The sequence below is a fragment of the Schistocerca gregaria genome, chromosome 6 (genome assembly GCF_023897955.1).
Source record: "Schistocerca gregaria isolate iqSchGreg1 chromosome 6, iqSchGreg1.2, whole genome shotgun sequence".
In the NCBI taxonomy this organism is placed as follows: domain Eukaryota; kingdom Metazoa; phylum Arthropoda; class Insecta; order Orthoptera; family Acrididae; genus Schistocerca; species Schistocerca gregaria.
Genome location: NC_064925.1, coordinates 185,129,459 through 185,145,558, shown reverse-complemented (window position 1 = coordinate 185,145,558; position 16,100 = coordinate 185,129,459). Strand labels below are relative to the sequence as shown.

Below are 16,100 nucleotides of genomic sequence, written 5' to 3'. Positions count from 1 at the left end.
GGTGTGCTTCAGAATAAAAAGATTAAGTCTTGTGCTTAGTGTTTTCCAGATCATGATAGAAAAGCTTGTCCTTATAATTAAGCACAGTGTTTCAAGTATGGTAAACAAGATCATATCTATAAACTGTCTGTTTACAAAGGACCCAGGGCAGGTACCAGTCTATTGCATGGCTACAGCATAGTTCTCAGCAAGAAACTGTTTTGACAGCACAACCATTACAGCTGGCACCAACAAAGCCTCTCTTTTCCACTTTGTGGAAACCTTCCACTGTAGTCCACAGACAATGGAAGAAACTTTTTGGCCAATTAAAAATGGGTCAAAAGGCTATTAAATTTTAGTCAGATTCAGAAGTGTCTGTTTCCCTCATCAATAAAGACACATATGATACGACATAGGTAGCACAAGGCTACTGAAACTTATTTCTGTTTAGTCTGTTTATAATTGACACAAAATACCAGTACTTTGCATGTGCAGTTTGTCAGAAACTTTGTGTGGTGTTACAAAGTGTGTGTGATTTCACATACTATGTCCTAAAAGCAAACATTTTTAATTTGGTCTTGTTTCATTTGTTCAAACTGTGCATACAAGATAATGTGTTACAAATCAATGTTTTGGCAACTCATTACAGTGTTTCTGACTTGTGCAATAAGTATAGTAAACTTTTTGAGCCAGGATTGGGAAGAGCTAAAGTTTTTGAGGCACAAATTACTGATAAAGATAATGTGCAATCACAAGACATGCGTCGGCTGTCATATTATCTTACTCCTTTATATATTTAATAGTTAAAATGAAATTCCTGCAGAAAGAGAATCAAAAATGTTACCCTACAGCACTGAAGTTTGCTCTTTAATATAAATGTCAACGCGCTATGGTCTGTATGTATTACTGTCTCGCGTCCCGCTTGTGGTTATTTAAATTTCTTGAATGTCCTACCTACTGATAATGTTTCCTTTTCTGTAATGCTATAATTTCGTTCATTCTGTATGAAAATTCTACTAATGAAAGCAGTTGGTGTTCTCTCTAATGTCACATACTGGAATATGTGACAGCCCAACCCATACCTGATGCATCCAGTGCCATACGAAAAGGAAGAGCGAAATAGGGTGGACCAGCAGTTAGCATGCTGTCAATGCTTCCTTTACTTTCGAAAATTCAACATGGCAATTTATATCACATCTCCATATTGTGCCCTGTTTTAAAAATCTCATCAAATTTGGTGCATTAAGCACTGATTTAGCAAGAAATTTTCTGTAGAATCCCACCATCCCAAAAATGATTTGAGTTGTTTTTTGTTAGTTGGATCTGTGGCACAGTATGATCGCATCCAATCTGTGTGGTTCAGACTAAATGACCAAAGTATTATATGTCAGACAGAGGGAAGCAAATTAATGTTGAAGGATTTCAATGTAGATTTTCTGAAAGAATCTGACAGAAGTGACCTAGAAGTTATTACTTGGTTCTTTCAGTTTGACATACAGCTGGTACAGGAAACCAACACACTGATAGATAACGTTTTTATAGACCAAGTTAAATTTGATAAAATAAAAACTTTTCTGTTAAGAATGGTCAATCTGATAATGGTGCACAGTTAGTTACAGTATATGACATAGTTCAATACAGTTAATGCAAAAAGTTCCTCCAAAATAGTATGTTCAATTAATGATTTAGCAACTGCAAATTTTAGGAAAATTTGCAACAGTTTGACTGGGATGAGGTGTACAGAGAACCTGAGGCTAATTTAAAATTTAACCTATTCTGTGATACCTTTCTGATTATATTTGAAGACAGTTTCCCTAACAAAACTGTGAAATATAATTGTAAGAAACCATCTAAGAAGCAATGGCTTACTAAAGGGGTAAAATATATTGTAAACAGAAAAGATAATGTATCTTATAGCTAGAAGGAGTAATGATCTAGAAACAGTGAAACATTACAAAACCTACTGCCTGTATTCAGAAGAGTAATTAAAAAGTCCAGAATTATGTGCATTATGTCTGTGATTACCTCATCTGATAAGAAAATTAAAACAATCTAGAATATTGTTAAAAAGGAAACAGGGCAACCAGGAGCACAGGAAGACTGTATTTCTATCAAACTCAATGAAAAAGTTTGTTAACAAAGAGTCAGAAGTAGAAAACATTCATAATAGCCATTTTTAAGTGTTTTAGAGAAAATAGGATCCAGCCATTCATCAGAAAATGCAAGGCAGTATATGGAAGAGGGAATACTTATGCAATTTGATAAAACTGAAATTCAATCCACCTCTCCTACTGAAATTATGAAAATAATAAATTCACTCAAAAGTAAAAGTTTGCATGGAACTGATAGCATTTCCAACAGAGTACTAAAAGCTTGTTCCCAATAGATAAGTACAATTCTCAGCAAAATACGTAGTAGCTCACTGAAACAGGGCTTTTCCAGATAGACTGAAATATGTTATTGTTAAACCATTGCATAAAAAGGGGATAGGTCTGATGGTAACAACTACTGCCCAAAATCACTTCTGACAGCTTTATCCAATCCAAAAGTCTTGAAAAAGTAATGTATTCAAAAGTAGCATTACATATTTGTAAAAATGAAGAACTAATAAAATGTCAATTTGGTAGTCAGAAAGGCTTTTCAATAGAAAATGCTATATATGCTTTCACTGATCATATACTAAATGCTCTGAATAATCAGTCACAACCAATTGGGATATTTTGTGATCTCTCAAAGGCTTTTAACTGTGTGAAACATGAAATTCTTCTACATAAGCTTAAGTATTGTGGTAAGAGTGGGATGGTGCACAAATGGTTTAATTCACATTTAACTGGAACAATGTAAAAGATTGAAGTTAACAGTACAGGTAGTCTGCAAAAATCAGAAGAATCCTCTTACTGGGGAAGTATAAAGAATGGTGTCCCAAGGAGGTCAGTCTTATGTCCCTTATTGTTCTTAATATATATTCATGACTTGCCACTCTATATTCATCAAGATGCAGAGCTAGTTCTCTTTGCTGATGATACAAATAGAGTAATCACACACAACAAACAAGAAGCTGAGGAAATTGTAAATAATGTCTTTCTGAAAGTTATTCAATGGCTCTTTGCAAATGGACTCTCACTAAATTTTGAAAAAAAAAATGCAGTGCATACAATTCTGTATAGTAAATGGAATAACACCATTGATAAATACAGACTTTGAACAGAAGTCTGTTGCAAGGCAGAACACTCCAAATTTCTGGGTACATGCTCTGATGAGAAATTGAATTGGAAAAAAACCACTGTTGATCTGCTGAAACAATTAGGTTCAGGTACTTATGCTATTTGGGTTGTTGCAAATTTTGGTGATTGAAACATCAGTAAATTAGTATACTATGCCTATTTTCATTCACTGCTTTCGTATGACATCATATTTTGGGGTAATTCATCACTAAGAGAAAAAGTATTCATTGCTCAAAAGCAAGTAATCAGAATAACAGCTGGAGACCACCCAAGATCACCTTGGAGACATTTATTTAAGGAACTCAGGAAATACACAGTACCTGCGCAATACATATATTCACTTATGAAATTTGTTATTAATAACCCATCCCAATTCAAAAATAATAGCGAGGTGCTTAGCTACAACACTAGAAGAAAGGATGATCTTCACTATTCTGGGCTAAATCTGGCTTTGGCACAGAAAGGGGTGAATTATGCTACCACAAAAATCTTTGGTCATTTGCCAACAAGCATTAAAAGTCTGACAGACAGCCAACTAACATTTAAAAATTAAAAGAATTTCTGAATGACTTCTCCTTCTACTCAATAGACGAATTTTTAAATATGAAGTGGTGAAAAAAAAAAAGACAATAATAATAATGATTATGTTGTGTGACAAAAATATGTTAAAGTGACATGTCTCATATCATTACGAAATGTCATATTCATGATCTATGGAACAAGTATTAATGTAATGTAACAGTTTACTTCGTAACTCATTGCCTGTCGCTTTATTCAAAGCTCTTATGAAAACAGAGACTGATATGTTAAGGCTGAGTGGTAGCACTTGGGAACATGACCTTCCTTCAAACAGGAATGCAGTATACTTCCATGAATCTTCATCTAAGGTAATCTCCCAGCAACCTCCTGTCAGGTCAACTGTACTGATATACTTTACTTCAAATTTCGCTAGCAGCTCCTGTATTGTAGGGAACCTCTCTTCCTGTGTCCCAAAAAGTTTGTGCATCTAACTCTATGAGCACATTGCTATCCACTTTTTTAACAATAACCATTATTGGACATTTCTATAATGTTCCACTGCAACATTCTTTCATTTTCTTTTTGTACTAATGACTTCGTCAATACTCGTATATGAAGTAGGTTCTGAAGTGAAATACATTGTGAGGTTTAATCTACGGCCTACGAACAAACTCTTCAATAACACCTACAATGCTGAAAATACTTTTACATGCCTATAAAATAAATAAATCAAATCCTTCTTTTCATCAATACTTAGATTCTTTGATATGTTAACGTTATCAGTTATATCTGTTTCACTCACTTGTCCCATGTCTGCATGTAATTGGTGCTTGTCATCCTATTGTAGTGTAGCTCCTGTCATTGAAGTGAGCCCTAATCTAGTTGTTACTTTGCTCAAAATGTATGACACCTAAGTCCTCTTGTTGTTCATATGTGAATATCGGTGTCCCATTTTGGAAATTTAAAGATACATTATTGTCTGACAACCAATCTATGCCTAGAATCATGGGTACAATTAAAACTTCCACTGCAAACTTTGCTTGTTGAAATGTATGCGTGTTTACTGTACACTTAACAAAGAATTCTGTGAATACTAGTTTGCCTATCACACCTGTAATCTATATTTGTGTGAGTGGTAACTGAAGGAAAGCATCCAACAAATTATTTCACTGTAAGAAGTGATAATTAACCAGTGACATGTCACAATCAGAATCTAAAATAATGTCTACAGTTACGTTACTAACAATGCATGTCAATTTTGGATTCATATATTCTTTTGTTTGTGTGTTATCTTCATGTAGTACAACATCTGTTAAACTGCAGTCATAATTGTACTAAATTAAGCTAGAAGAGATTTGTTGTGACTTGTTTTGTATTGCTTCAGGCAAGGGAGCCTCTCCCCAGAAGCGTATTACTTTTCCCTCTCCATGGTAGTAGTACTATTAAATATGATGATGTGAAAATTTCTGTATCTATTCCCTGAATGATTATAATCATGTCTGTTGTTTACCCTGTTTCCTGAATTTGTAGCATCCTCTTTAGTGGGCGAGATCCTCTGTTAAAATTACTGTGTTGGTTAGTATTATTGGTAGTGCTGCGTGTGTGCCATCTTTCAGCTTGTCTTTCCACTGTATCTACCTCTTCTAGATATTTCAGTAAGTTGTTCACTTTTCCCCAACCCCTTTCTAACAATTTGACCCTTACATGCCATGGTAACCAGCTTCCAATAAACACACCTGTCTTACAGGATCGTCTATATATTTTATTTTTTTGAGAGGCCACTCCACAAAATCTCTGTATCTGTATCCATACTATGAACTGTTATTGTAAGGTTTTGATCTCAAAAGCTCTACTCTCCGTTTCTTTTGGGCTCCTTCACTCCACTACTTAGAGTTAAATGCTGTTTCGAAGTCAATTAGTTGTGAATTGTTCTAGCTGTAGCCTAACTCACTGTGCAGCATCGCTCATCACGTGCCTTATTGCAAATTTTATCTTATTAGAATATAATCAGGAATCAGGTAACATGCCCTTAAATGACTTTAGAAATAAAACTGGAAAATATCACCTGAAGATGAAAACTTGGAGCATTTCTGATTTAATCCTTTGCTTTGTGCTGTGGTAAACCCATCACAGTTATTAGGTACCATCTTGTTCTTTAATAACAGGTCTTCTACATCTTTTCTTAACTCTTTATTTGTCTAACCTAAACTCAAAACATTATTTTTTGATATCATTGCATGTGTGTTTGTACTAAAACTATCACAGCTGTGAACTGTCAGTGCTCTTGACCATGCACATATAGTTGTTGTAAATGTATATTTGCTGTCTACTTTTATTATATACTCCTGTACAATATTTGTCCTTATTTAATTCAAACTTTTGCAATCTCTGTTCCACTTTGTTAATTATTACTGACAACACATCAATATTTTTGTCAGTATAACTATGTAACATTGTTTAGTACGCATCACTTCTTTTTTCTAACGTCACAATTCTTTGCACTAACCTGTCATTTTCTGCCTTGATAACATGTATGTGCTCTATGGTGCCACCTTGTTAAGTTTACACTATTTCTAACCACCTGTATATATCAGAAACATGATCAAAGCCCATGTTCAATCCTGTTTCCAATCTATCTATTCTACCATTAAAATGGGTTGTTGTTGTTGTGGTCTTCAGTCCTGAAACTGGTTTGATGCAGCTCTCCATGCTACTCTATCCTGTGCAAGGTTCTTCATCTCCCAGTACCTACCGCAACCTACATCCTTCTGAATCTGCTTGGTGTATTCATCTCTTGGTCTCCCTCTACGATTTTTACCCTCCACACTGCCCTCCAATACTAAATTGGTGATCCCTTGAAGCCTCAGAACATGTCCTACCAACCGATCCCTTCTTCTTGTCAAGTTGTGCCACAAACTTCTCTTCTCCCCAATCCTATTCAATACTTCCTCATTAGTTATGTGATCTAACCATCTAATCTTCAGCATTCTTCTGTAGCACCACATTTTGAAAGCTTCTATTCTCTTCTTGTCCAAACTATTTATCGTCCATGTTTCACTTCCATACATGGCTACACTCCATACAAATACTTTTAGAAAAGACTTCCTGACACTTAAATCTATACTCGATGTTAACAAATTTCTCTTCTTCAGAAACGCTTTCCTTGCCATTGCCAGTCTACATTTTATATCCTCTCTACTTTATTCATCATCAGTTATTTTGCTCCCCAAATAGCAAAACTCCTTTACTGCTTTAAGTGTCTCATTTCCTAATCTAATTCCCTCTGCATCACCTGACTTAATTCGACTACATTCCATTATCCTCATTTTGCTTTTGTTGATGTTTATCTTATATCCTCCTTTCAAGACACTGTCCATTCCATTCAACTGCTCTTCTAAGTCCCTTGCTGTCTCTGACAGAATGACAATGTCATCGGCAAACCTCAAAATTTTTATTTCTTCTCCATGGATTTTAATACCTACTCCAAATTTTTCTTTTGTTTCTTTACTGCTTGCTCAATATACAGATTGAATAACATCGGGGAGAGGCTACAACCCTGTCTTACTCCCTTCCCAACTACTGCTTCCCTTTCATGTCCCTCGACTCTTATAACTGCCATCTGGTTTCTGAACAAATTGTAAATAGCCTTTCGCTCCCTGTATTTTACCCCTGCCACCTTTAGAATTTAAAAGAGAGTATTCCAGTCAACATTGTCAAAAGCTTTCTCTAAGTCTACAAATGCTAGAAACGTAGGTTTGCCTTTTCTTAATCTTTCTTCTAAGATAAGTCGTAAGGTCAGTATTGCCTCACGTGTTAAAATGGGTAGTGAATTCATTAAACTGTGTTTCTAAATTTGAGAGTTCTGTATCAATTTGTGCCAATATGTTTTCAACTCAGATGAACTTGTCATGCACATGTATAACTGTATTATTTATGTGAGTCAACTGTTGTAAAACTGGCTGTATTAGCACGGTCATGTTGTGCTCTACGTGGGCCACTGTATTATTCCAAAACTAAAACAAATTTATAATTATATATCGCAATACTGTAGTTGTAGCAAACTGCATCCAATGTAAGTTGTGGAATGGGTGGATGTATATTGACTGTAATAACCTGTTTGTAATTTACTGTATGTAAGAACACTCACCGTAACAACTGAACGTATGAATGTCACAGGGACCATATCATAATCAACTAGTATATTCATAGAAGTTGTAGTAATAAAATATTTCACTTTAATCTCTGTATTCACCTGGTCAAGCCACTGGACTTTGAAAAGAAAAAGAAAAATTTCTGAACCCACTGAGTTATGGTGTTTTGCACATTGTCATAGACAGCTGGAATGCTTTTTGCAGCATGGCACATTCTGCTAATGTTAGTACGCATGCCGTCTGCCAGCAATATGTCGAACTTCAACACCACTATGGATAGTTGCCGACTTGCTTGTTTTGAATGACACGTAGGGCCACTCATCTTGGGTGCTTCGGTTGTCTGTATCTTGTGAGATGTAGCTGAAATTCTTGATTGTTGCTGGTTAACTCAGTTTAAATAGTCAATATTCCACTACGAATACATATTTTCCTTTGAGGTTCAAATTCTGTCTTCACTTTTGATAAATGAACTCTGGATGTACAATGTATTCTCATAATTCTAAGGCTGTTCAATTCTTTATCAACTGAGGTTGAATCGCATTGCTATAAGCAGCTTTATTCACAAACAGAAATTCCAATACACGCAGAAGACTGCTTAAAAGCAGATATTACTCAAATTTGTTGGATTTCACTTTTTGTGCCTTAGGCTGTACGGCTTCTTGAAGTTTCTGCACTGTAAAGTCCTTTATCTTGGACACTGAATAGTTACTTCTTTAAAATCATTATTTCTGAAAGAAGAATATATACCTTGACTATTTCAGCCTTGGATGGTTAATAGTGGCTTATTGTATGAGCATTGTTCCTTTCATTCCACAATGTTCCTCACTGATGTTGAGTTTTGTTATTCAGTTTTCAGTTTTATGTACTGACCAGTATTGTTTAGTTGTCTTCAACTTTTGTATTGCACCACGGTTTCCACACATGTCAGTTCAGTTAACTTATAAATTACCGTGCCACTGCTCTTCAGTTCCAACACTTCTGTGAACTGCTGACTCGTTGATAGTTTTTCTTATGCCTGTAGAAGAATTCAACTTCCACTAAAACCAGGATTCGTCAACTCTGGGTAGGTTGGCTATTATTATACCTTTAATTATGTAGTAATCTGATATTAATCAACTAGGTACATCTCGTTTTTAAACAAACTCCAAACTTCTGAAGCAAAAAACAAGTGTATCCACAATCGGAGTTTACATTATCATCATAATCTTCTGGTTGTTGGTATTCCTTGCCCCTTGATTCGTGCCGAAGGTTCTCTGCCATCTCTGATTATTTTGCATGTCATGATGGCAATTACAGTTTTAACACTATTAGGATGTCATGGAACTCATATAGAATAAATCACACAAAAATAAGAAAACATTCAAAAGAAGATTTGGTCCTTAATAAATCTTCTTACATAATAATAAAACTTTTAACTTCTGGATGATTTTTCCAGACAAACAAATGAATAAATTTACTGCTAATAGAGATTGTTCATTTACATTTGAAATGGGTACAAGATTTCAACCTCAATCAATGAATCCAAAAGCTTGGCTACAAAACAACTGTGAAATCTTGTATCCTCAGACTTTACTGTTGGAGGTGGGGAGGGAGTAGGGAAGTATGAATGAGGCAGGGAGGGAGTAACAGGAAAGTGTAAGGCAGGTCTTTTGCCTGATGATTCAGTGGCTGCACAACACAACAGAAGGAGTTCAAAGGGTAGAGCAAGTAAGAGATACAGAGCATGGAAGTGGACAGAGGAGTTACACAACGTAGAGCTGAAAAGGACAGGGAGGAGGGATGGAAATGGAGGAAGAGAGGGGAAGGGATGAGTGGTGGAAAAGGAGGGAGAGAGGGGAAGTGAGAGGAGTAGACATGGGAGTGGAGGTGGGGGGAGAGTGGGGGAGAGAGTGAGGGAGGGAGGGATAGAAGAAGGGGGGGTGAGGGAGGGAAAGAAAGGGGGGAAGAATGGTGGGAGAAGGCCCAGACTGGTTTGAGGCCCAAGCGACACAAGCCACCTAATTAGTAGCGGTGCTTGGTGCACCAAACTCAAGAGGAGTGCAAGGGATGCCAAAGTGAAAGATTGTACCATAATATTCAATTCCATTCAATTTATTGCTCATAACATGTAATTTAACACGCTTGTGCATTTTCAACTAAGTATAAACTTTTTACAATTGCAATATTTTTGTTTACATTATTCCTTATTACATTGTAATCCATGATAAATTCAAGTTATATGGGCATTTTTGGATAAGCCACTGCTTGACTCACTTTTTAAAAGTATCCCCTGTCAATATCTTAACTTCATTTGGTAACAAGTAATTAAAAACAGCTCCTTTGACATAGGGGCTTTTCACTGTTAATCTTCTTTTAACTATATGAAAATCTTTTCTATGCCTTGTTCCACAGTTGTGGATATCCATGTTTCTTTTTGTGATCTTAGTGCCTTCTTTCACTAGCATTATAGTTTCTAGTATATTTATGCCATAAACTGTGAGAATATTGTCTACTGAATAGGGGTTTGCAAGAAGTTCATGGTTTTACTTCTGCTATGATCCTCAAGGCTCACTTCTGCAGTACGAAAACCCTTTTCATAATAGTTTGGCATGTCCCACGCCACAGAACTATTCCATAAAACAAGAAAGGATACACTAATACATAATATACAGTCTTACAGTTTCAGAATTAAGATATGGTGATAATCTTCTTAATACATATGGACTGACTGGGTATTATTATTTTTACAGACATATTCAGCTTGCTCCTTCCATGAAAGTCGATCATCTATGCATAAACCCAAGGATTTACAATCTGTACAGGTTTTTGGTAGAATTACATCAATCACAGTATGTCTCTTTGGACCACTTGGTTTAAAACGAATAATATTAGTTTATTATTATTATTATTATTATTATTATTATTATTATTATTCAGTTCTCTCTTTCAAAAGTGAGCTCTTGCCTTTCAAATAGTTATGTATCTCTTTAGTGGGCTGGGCTGATTGCATAGCAGACACCAGATGTATCATCTGCATACATAGTGATCAATTGATTATTTTCAAGAGAACTTGAGAAATCATTTACATAGCATATGTATAGGACTGTACCTAAAATAAAACCCTGAAGAACACCAAAATGTATATTTTTGTATACTTGACGTTCTACTGTCCAGTGTTTCTCCATTTCAGTAGATAATCTCCGTGCACTGTTGTCTACCCTTTAAATATGTTTCTAGCAATTGCATGAGTTTTCCAGTGACACCACTCTTCGCAATTTTTGATAAGAGCATGTCATTAGGTACAGGGTGTCCTACTCAAATCTCCCTGATTTCAAGGACCCAGGAGAGAAAAACCACAGTAGATATGGCAATGAAAAATGCACCACATTGTAGAGCAGCTTAAAGAATTTATATTCCCGCATCAGAAGTGCCAAGTATCATCGCCAGAGTGCAGCAGGGTCCATGAAGTGAAAATGGCGACTCCACAGCACCACAGGCAAGCAGTAGTGTCGTTTCCAGAAACAAAATCACTGATTACTGTGCAACGAAATTATCATCATGTCTATGAATGTGATCCACCTGATGTGAAAGCAATTAAGGAATGGTGCAGGAAGTTTCTGGCAACAGGAAGTGTACTGAAACATTCTGGCGGTGCACGTTATGGAGCTTCAGAAGAGACAGTGGACGACATCAGACAAACGTTTCTCAGAAGGCCACGTAAGTCATTTCATCAAGCATCTAGACAACTTGATGTACCTCGATCAACATTGCATTGTGTAGTTCACCAGTGTCTTCGTATGTGTGCTTACAAATTGCAAATTCTACAACATCTGATGCTGAATGACAAACCAAGCTGACCACTGTTTGCTGTAGATATGATGCAGCATATTGATATGGATGCCAGCTTCCTGGAAAGATGTTTATTCTCAGATGAGGCAACCTTTCATCTATCAGGAAGGGTTAATAGGCATAATGTCTGGAATTGGGGTTCGGAAAACCGACCTGTTGTTGTTGCACATGTTCGTGATAGTCCTAAAATAAAAGTCTGGTGCAGGATAATGCACGACAGGATTGTTGGACCATTCTTCCTTGCGGAACAAACAGTGAATGGGTCAGGGCATAGGGACATGTTGGAGCAGTTTGTGTACCCTCAGATGGAAGATTTGCAACCTAACATAATTTTTCAACAAGATGGAGTTCCACCGCATTGGTCAATGGCTGTTTCCAAGTTCCTGGATAGGAAATTTCCCAATCGTTGGATCAGACGCAGAGGACCCATTGCCTGGCCACCACGTTCACCCGACATTTTGCCGCATGTATGCGACCAAAATGGATGATATTCTTACGTTGTGACATCATATCACTAATGCGATTGCAACAATAACAGAGGAAATGCTACAAAGAACTTGGCAAGAAATTGAATATAGACTCAATATTCTTCGTGCTACAACAGGTTCACATCTAGAGGTGTATTGATGATAAATAAATAAATTCTATGAGATGCTCTACAATATGGTGCATTTTTCATTGTCGTGTCTACTGTCGTCCCCCCCCCCCCCCCCCCCCCCCCCCTTTCCTCCCAACACCGGTATTTGAAAGAAATCAGTGAAGGTTGAGTGGGACACCCTGTACTTTATCAGAAACCCTGCACATCACAGTTAGTAGTGAAAAGTGACATGGGTGGAAGTGCATAAAGGAAAAGTGGGAGGCAGGACACCAAATGATGTCACTTGTACAAAGAAATATTCTCTAATCAGCCCTGGAGATGGCTGTACACAATCTGTATAGGGAAGTAGTAGTGTGGACAACAGAGAGAGAGGAAAGCAAAAGTGAGGCAGTGGGATTCAGTATAGTTGAGGTTTAGGCCAGGAGAATTGCAAGAGTGCAGCATACACCGGAGAGACAATTTCCATCTGTGTAGTTCAGAGAAACTTGAGTTTGAAGGGAGTATATACATGGCCTGGAACCCTCATTATTGTTACAGTATGGAAAGACTTGCATAAGATACATTATCAAGGAGAGCAGCAACATTATGTCTATGGAGCAGTGATCATAACAACAAAAACAGGTGTTCTGATGATCTTATTCTACAGTTTCTAAACTTTACATAATGGAAAGTACAAGATCGAATAACAACTATATGGCAAGGATAGACAGTGGCTCACCACATAAAAGTGGTGCTGAGTGATAAGCAGGCACACAGAATGCTGAAAATATTTAATCTTTTGGATACAGTCCTTCTTTAGAAGGAGAAAACCCACACAGATTCACACAAGCGTAACTCACTCACGTACAGCCTATCCTTCCAGGTGCTAAGGCCTGACTGCTGAATCAGGCATTAGCACCTCAAGATAGAGGCCATGCGTGTGAGAGTTGTGCTTTTTTTGTGGCAATCTATTCTCTCCAATGGTTTGTTAAACATTATATAAAAAAGTTCACTGCCATTGCTGATCAACTGATCTGTGCCTGCTTTGTTCAATTTATCTGAGGCTGCAGTTAGCATTTCTAATCAATTTTGGGGTGTATTCCTCATACTGCATGTTAGTTGTATCCTGGTTTTCTCATAATATTTTCTTATTTATTGAACAATTGAAAAATCCAGGATGGAATAATGATAATATTATGAAAAGGATAATTGCTACTCACCATATGGCGGAGATCTGTTGAGTCGCATATAGGCACAACAAGCTTCTTATTTATTGAACAATTGAAAAATCCAGGATGGAATAATGATAATATTATGAAAAGGATAATTGCTACTCACCATATGGCGGAGATCTGTTGAGTCGCATATAGGCACAACAAGCTTTTGGTCTAACACGCCTTCATCAGAATTAGACAAAATACACACACACACACACACACACACACACACACACACACACACACACACGACCACAGTCTCTGGCTACTAAGGCAACAAGTCTGGCCTTCACAGCTAGAAACTGGTCATGTGTGTGAGTTGGGTTTGTGTGAGTGTGTGTGCATGTATGTTGTCCAGTACTGATGAAGTCCTGTTTGGTTGAAAGCATTGTTTGACAGTCTTTTTGTTATACCTATCTGACTACTCAGCATATCTGCTGTATGGTGAACAGTATTTATCGTTTCCATAATATTTCCTATTTATGGCTTTTCTGTTGTCAAAAAACTTACTTTGTGTGTATGGAATCTTTTAAATCTGTTTAGTGTGTATCTAAAACTTCCTTACCTTAACAGTTTGTGTGTTGCAGGATGATTGGATCTGCTGTGTATAGATTTGCTGGTTGCTATGGGTTTGATGATTTTTGTTTCCTATTGTGAGATCTACAAAGTTCAGTTTTTTACTTTTTCACATGTGAATAGGTGTTTGGATGGGCCATGTTGGTAACAGTATAACATTTCACACATGTAATTCATCTGTGAGACAAAAATGTTATCAACATAGTGGTACCTAAAAATTACAAGACCATCTATAAAAATGGTGGATTAAATGACGGACACCATCAGAATAAAAACACATAAGTTCAGTACAATAAACTGGAAATCATGTTGTTTAATGGATAACTGTAGAACACTGTGAACAAGCAAGAGCAAAGTGTAAGTGAACGCTGCTACAACTACGCGACAGAATAAAGACGTGACACATTATTTTGATCTGTTTTTTGTCATAATCTACAAAAACACACAACTGTCTGACAGCAACAGATTCCCAAGAGAGAAAGGGAAAAAAAGTGGGTCAAGAAGCCTAAAAATCTCATCTCACAATGGTTAGAATAGTCCCACCATATCATTATGCTAATGTTTCTTTCCCAAGCAAATGTTTACTGATGCTGCAATTTTAAGTCCAATTTTGCAATATAAGTACTATCTGCGAAGACTTGTGTTGCAAATGGCATGCTGCATTAACTGTAGATCAGTGGTTTAATTGTGTAGATAGTCCCAGAAAAATTAAGTGTAATGTAATGGCAATACATAATTAGATACAAATATAAACTGCAGTAATAATATAACGTTCACATATTCCAAGTACACATAATTTGCACCATTTATATTTTCCAAGAAAGTAAATAAACGGCCATGAAGAATGGCACAAAACAGAATAGAAGTGTTTGGGTGAACAGATACGTATAATTGTTTTGCTAGGAAGCACGTGCTGTTAATTATGCTACTGTGTATGAAGCATGGACATAGAGGTTAAAAACATCCATGATGACTGGTCCATTTCCAAGTCATGAATAAAATTGCAGAATGGAGCAATGATTATGAATCACCACTTTGTCTGTGATTCATAACGTTTCAGACTCAGTTTCAACAACTTCTGTACCAAAAGCCCTTAAGAAGAAAGTCACTAATACAACTTATGTTAGTATTCTAAAGAATATACGTATCAATGTTACAGCTTCCATTATACTTCATTTTGATAACAAGAAATTCAGAATTTAAAAAAGATGGATGAAAGGGAATTCCATATCACTAAAGGTATCACATTCATCCTTAGATTTTGCAATTTTCTTATCTGTATTGTTATACACTATTCTGTATCATGCTTTTGTTTAAATTGGGATAGAAATTAATACTGAAAGCTCTAACATACAAACTGCTCACAACTGTTAACTATTATGTGTAATATTAAAGTTTGGAACTTACCTTTTTTTGCCCTAATTTTGCATCGCCTGTCACTGATTTACCAGAAACTGCACACTCTATGCAACTCACAATAATTTTTACTGCTGGCAGGTTGCCAGTGTCATTCTGCACCATTCCAAGTCTGGACATTTCGGGCCAATTTCTCAGCTCATCACAATTATCCCACAATGCATCAACCAGACATCTAGCATGATCAGGATACTGTAAAAAAAGGAAGAAACAAGAGTTATAATATAATTGCAACTGTTTTTTTGAAAGGCAAAAGCCTATTAACCTCTTTCAGTCAATTAACAAATACTTAAAACAGCTGAGAGATCCTGTAACAGCTGATTGTCATGTAACAGACCAATGATGATTTTGTGTTTGGACACACGACAGATGGGTCATTAATGTCTTTAATTATTTTTACTATATGACTAGTGCAGGTAAGAAACTTTAAAAAGGAAAATTCACTCAAGAAAGCTATAAAACTGGAAAGGAACATAATAACTAGCCATCACTTAACTTCAGGGTCCTGGGGATTGAGTGAAACCTCCATCCTTTTTCTAAGTTTCCTGAGTCCATTTCTGCACTTCTATCATTATTTTATAACTATTATTATTATTATTGTTTGTATATCAAT

The 16,100-nt window shown here is 36.4% G+C and overlaps 1 protein-coding gene across 1 annotated transcript in view; it reads right to left on the bottom strand.

The window, feature by feature from the left end:
- LOC126278621 (cohesin subunit SA-2-like) overlaps nucleotides 1-16,100 on the bottom strand; it is a 379,668-nt gene that overhangs the window by 235,230 nt on the left and 128,338 nt on the right. Inside the window, exon 8 of the mRNA XM_049978860.1 lies at nucleotides 15,479-15,679. Coding sequence (XP_049834817.1) covers nucleotides 15,479-15,679 — 201 coding nt within the window. The remainder of the gene's footprint in view (nucleotides 1-15,478; nucleotides 15,680-16,100) is intronic.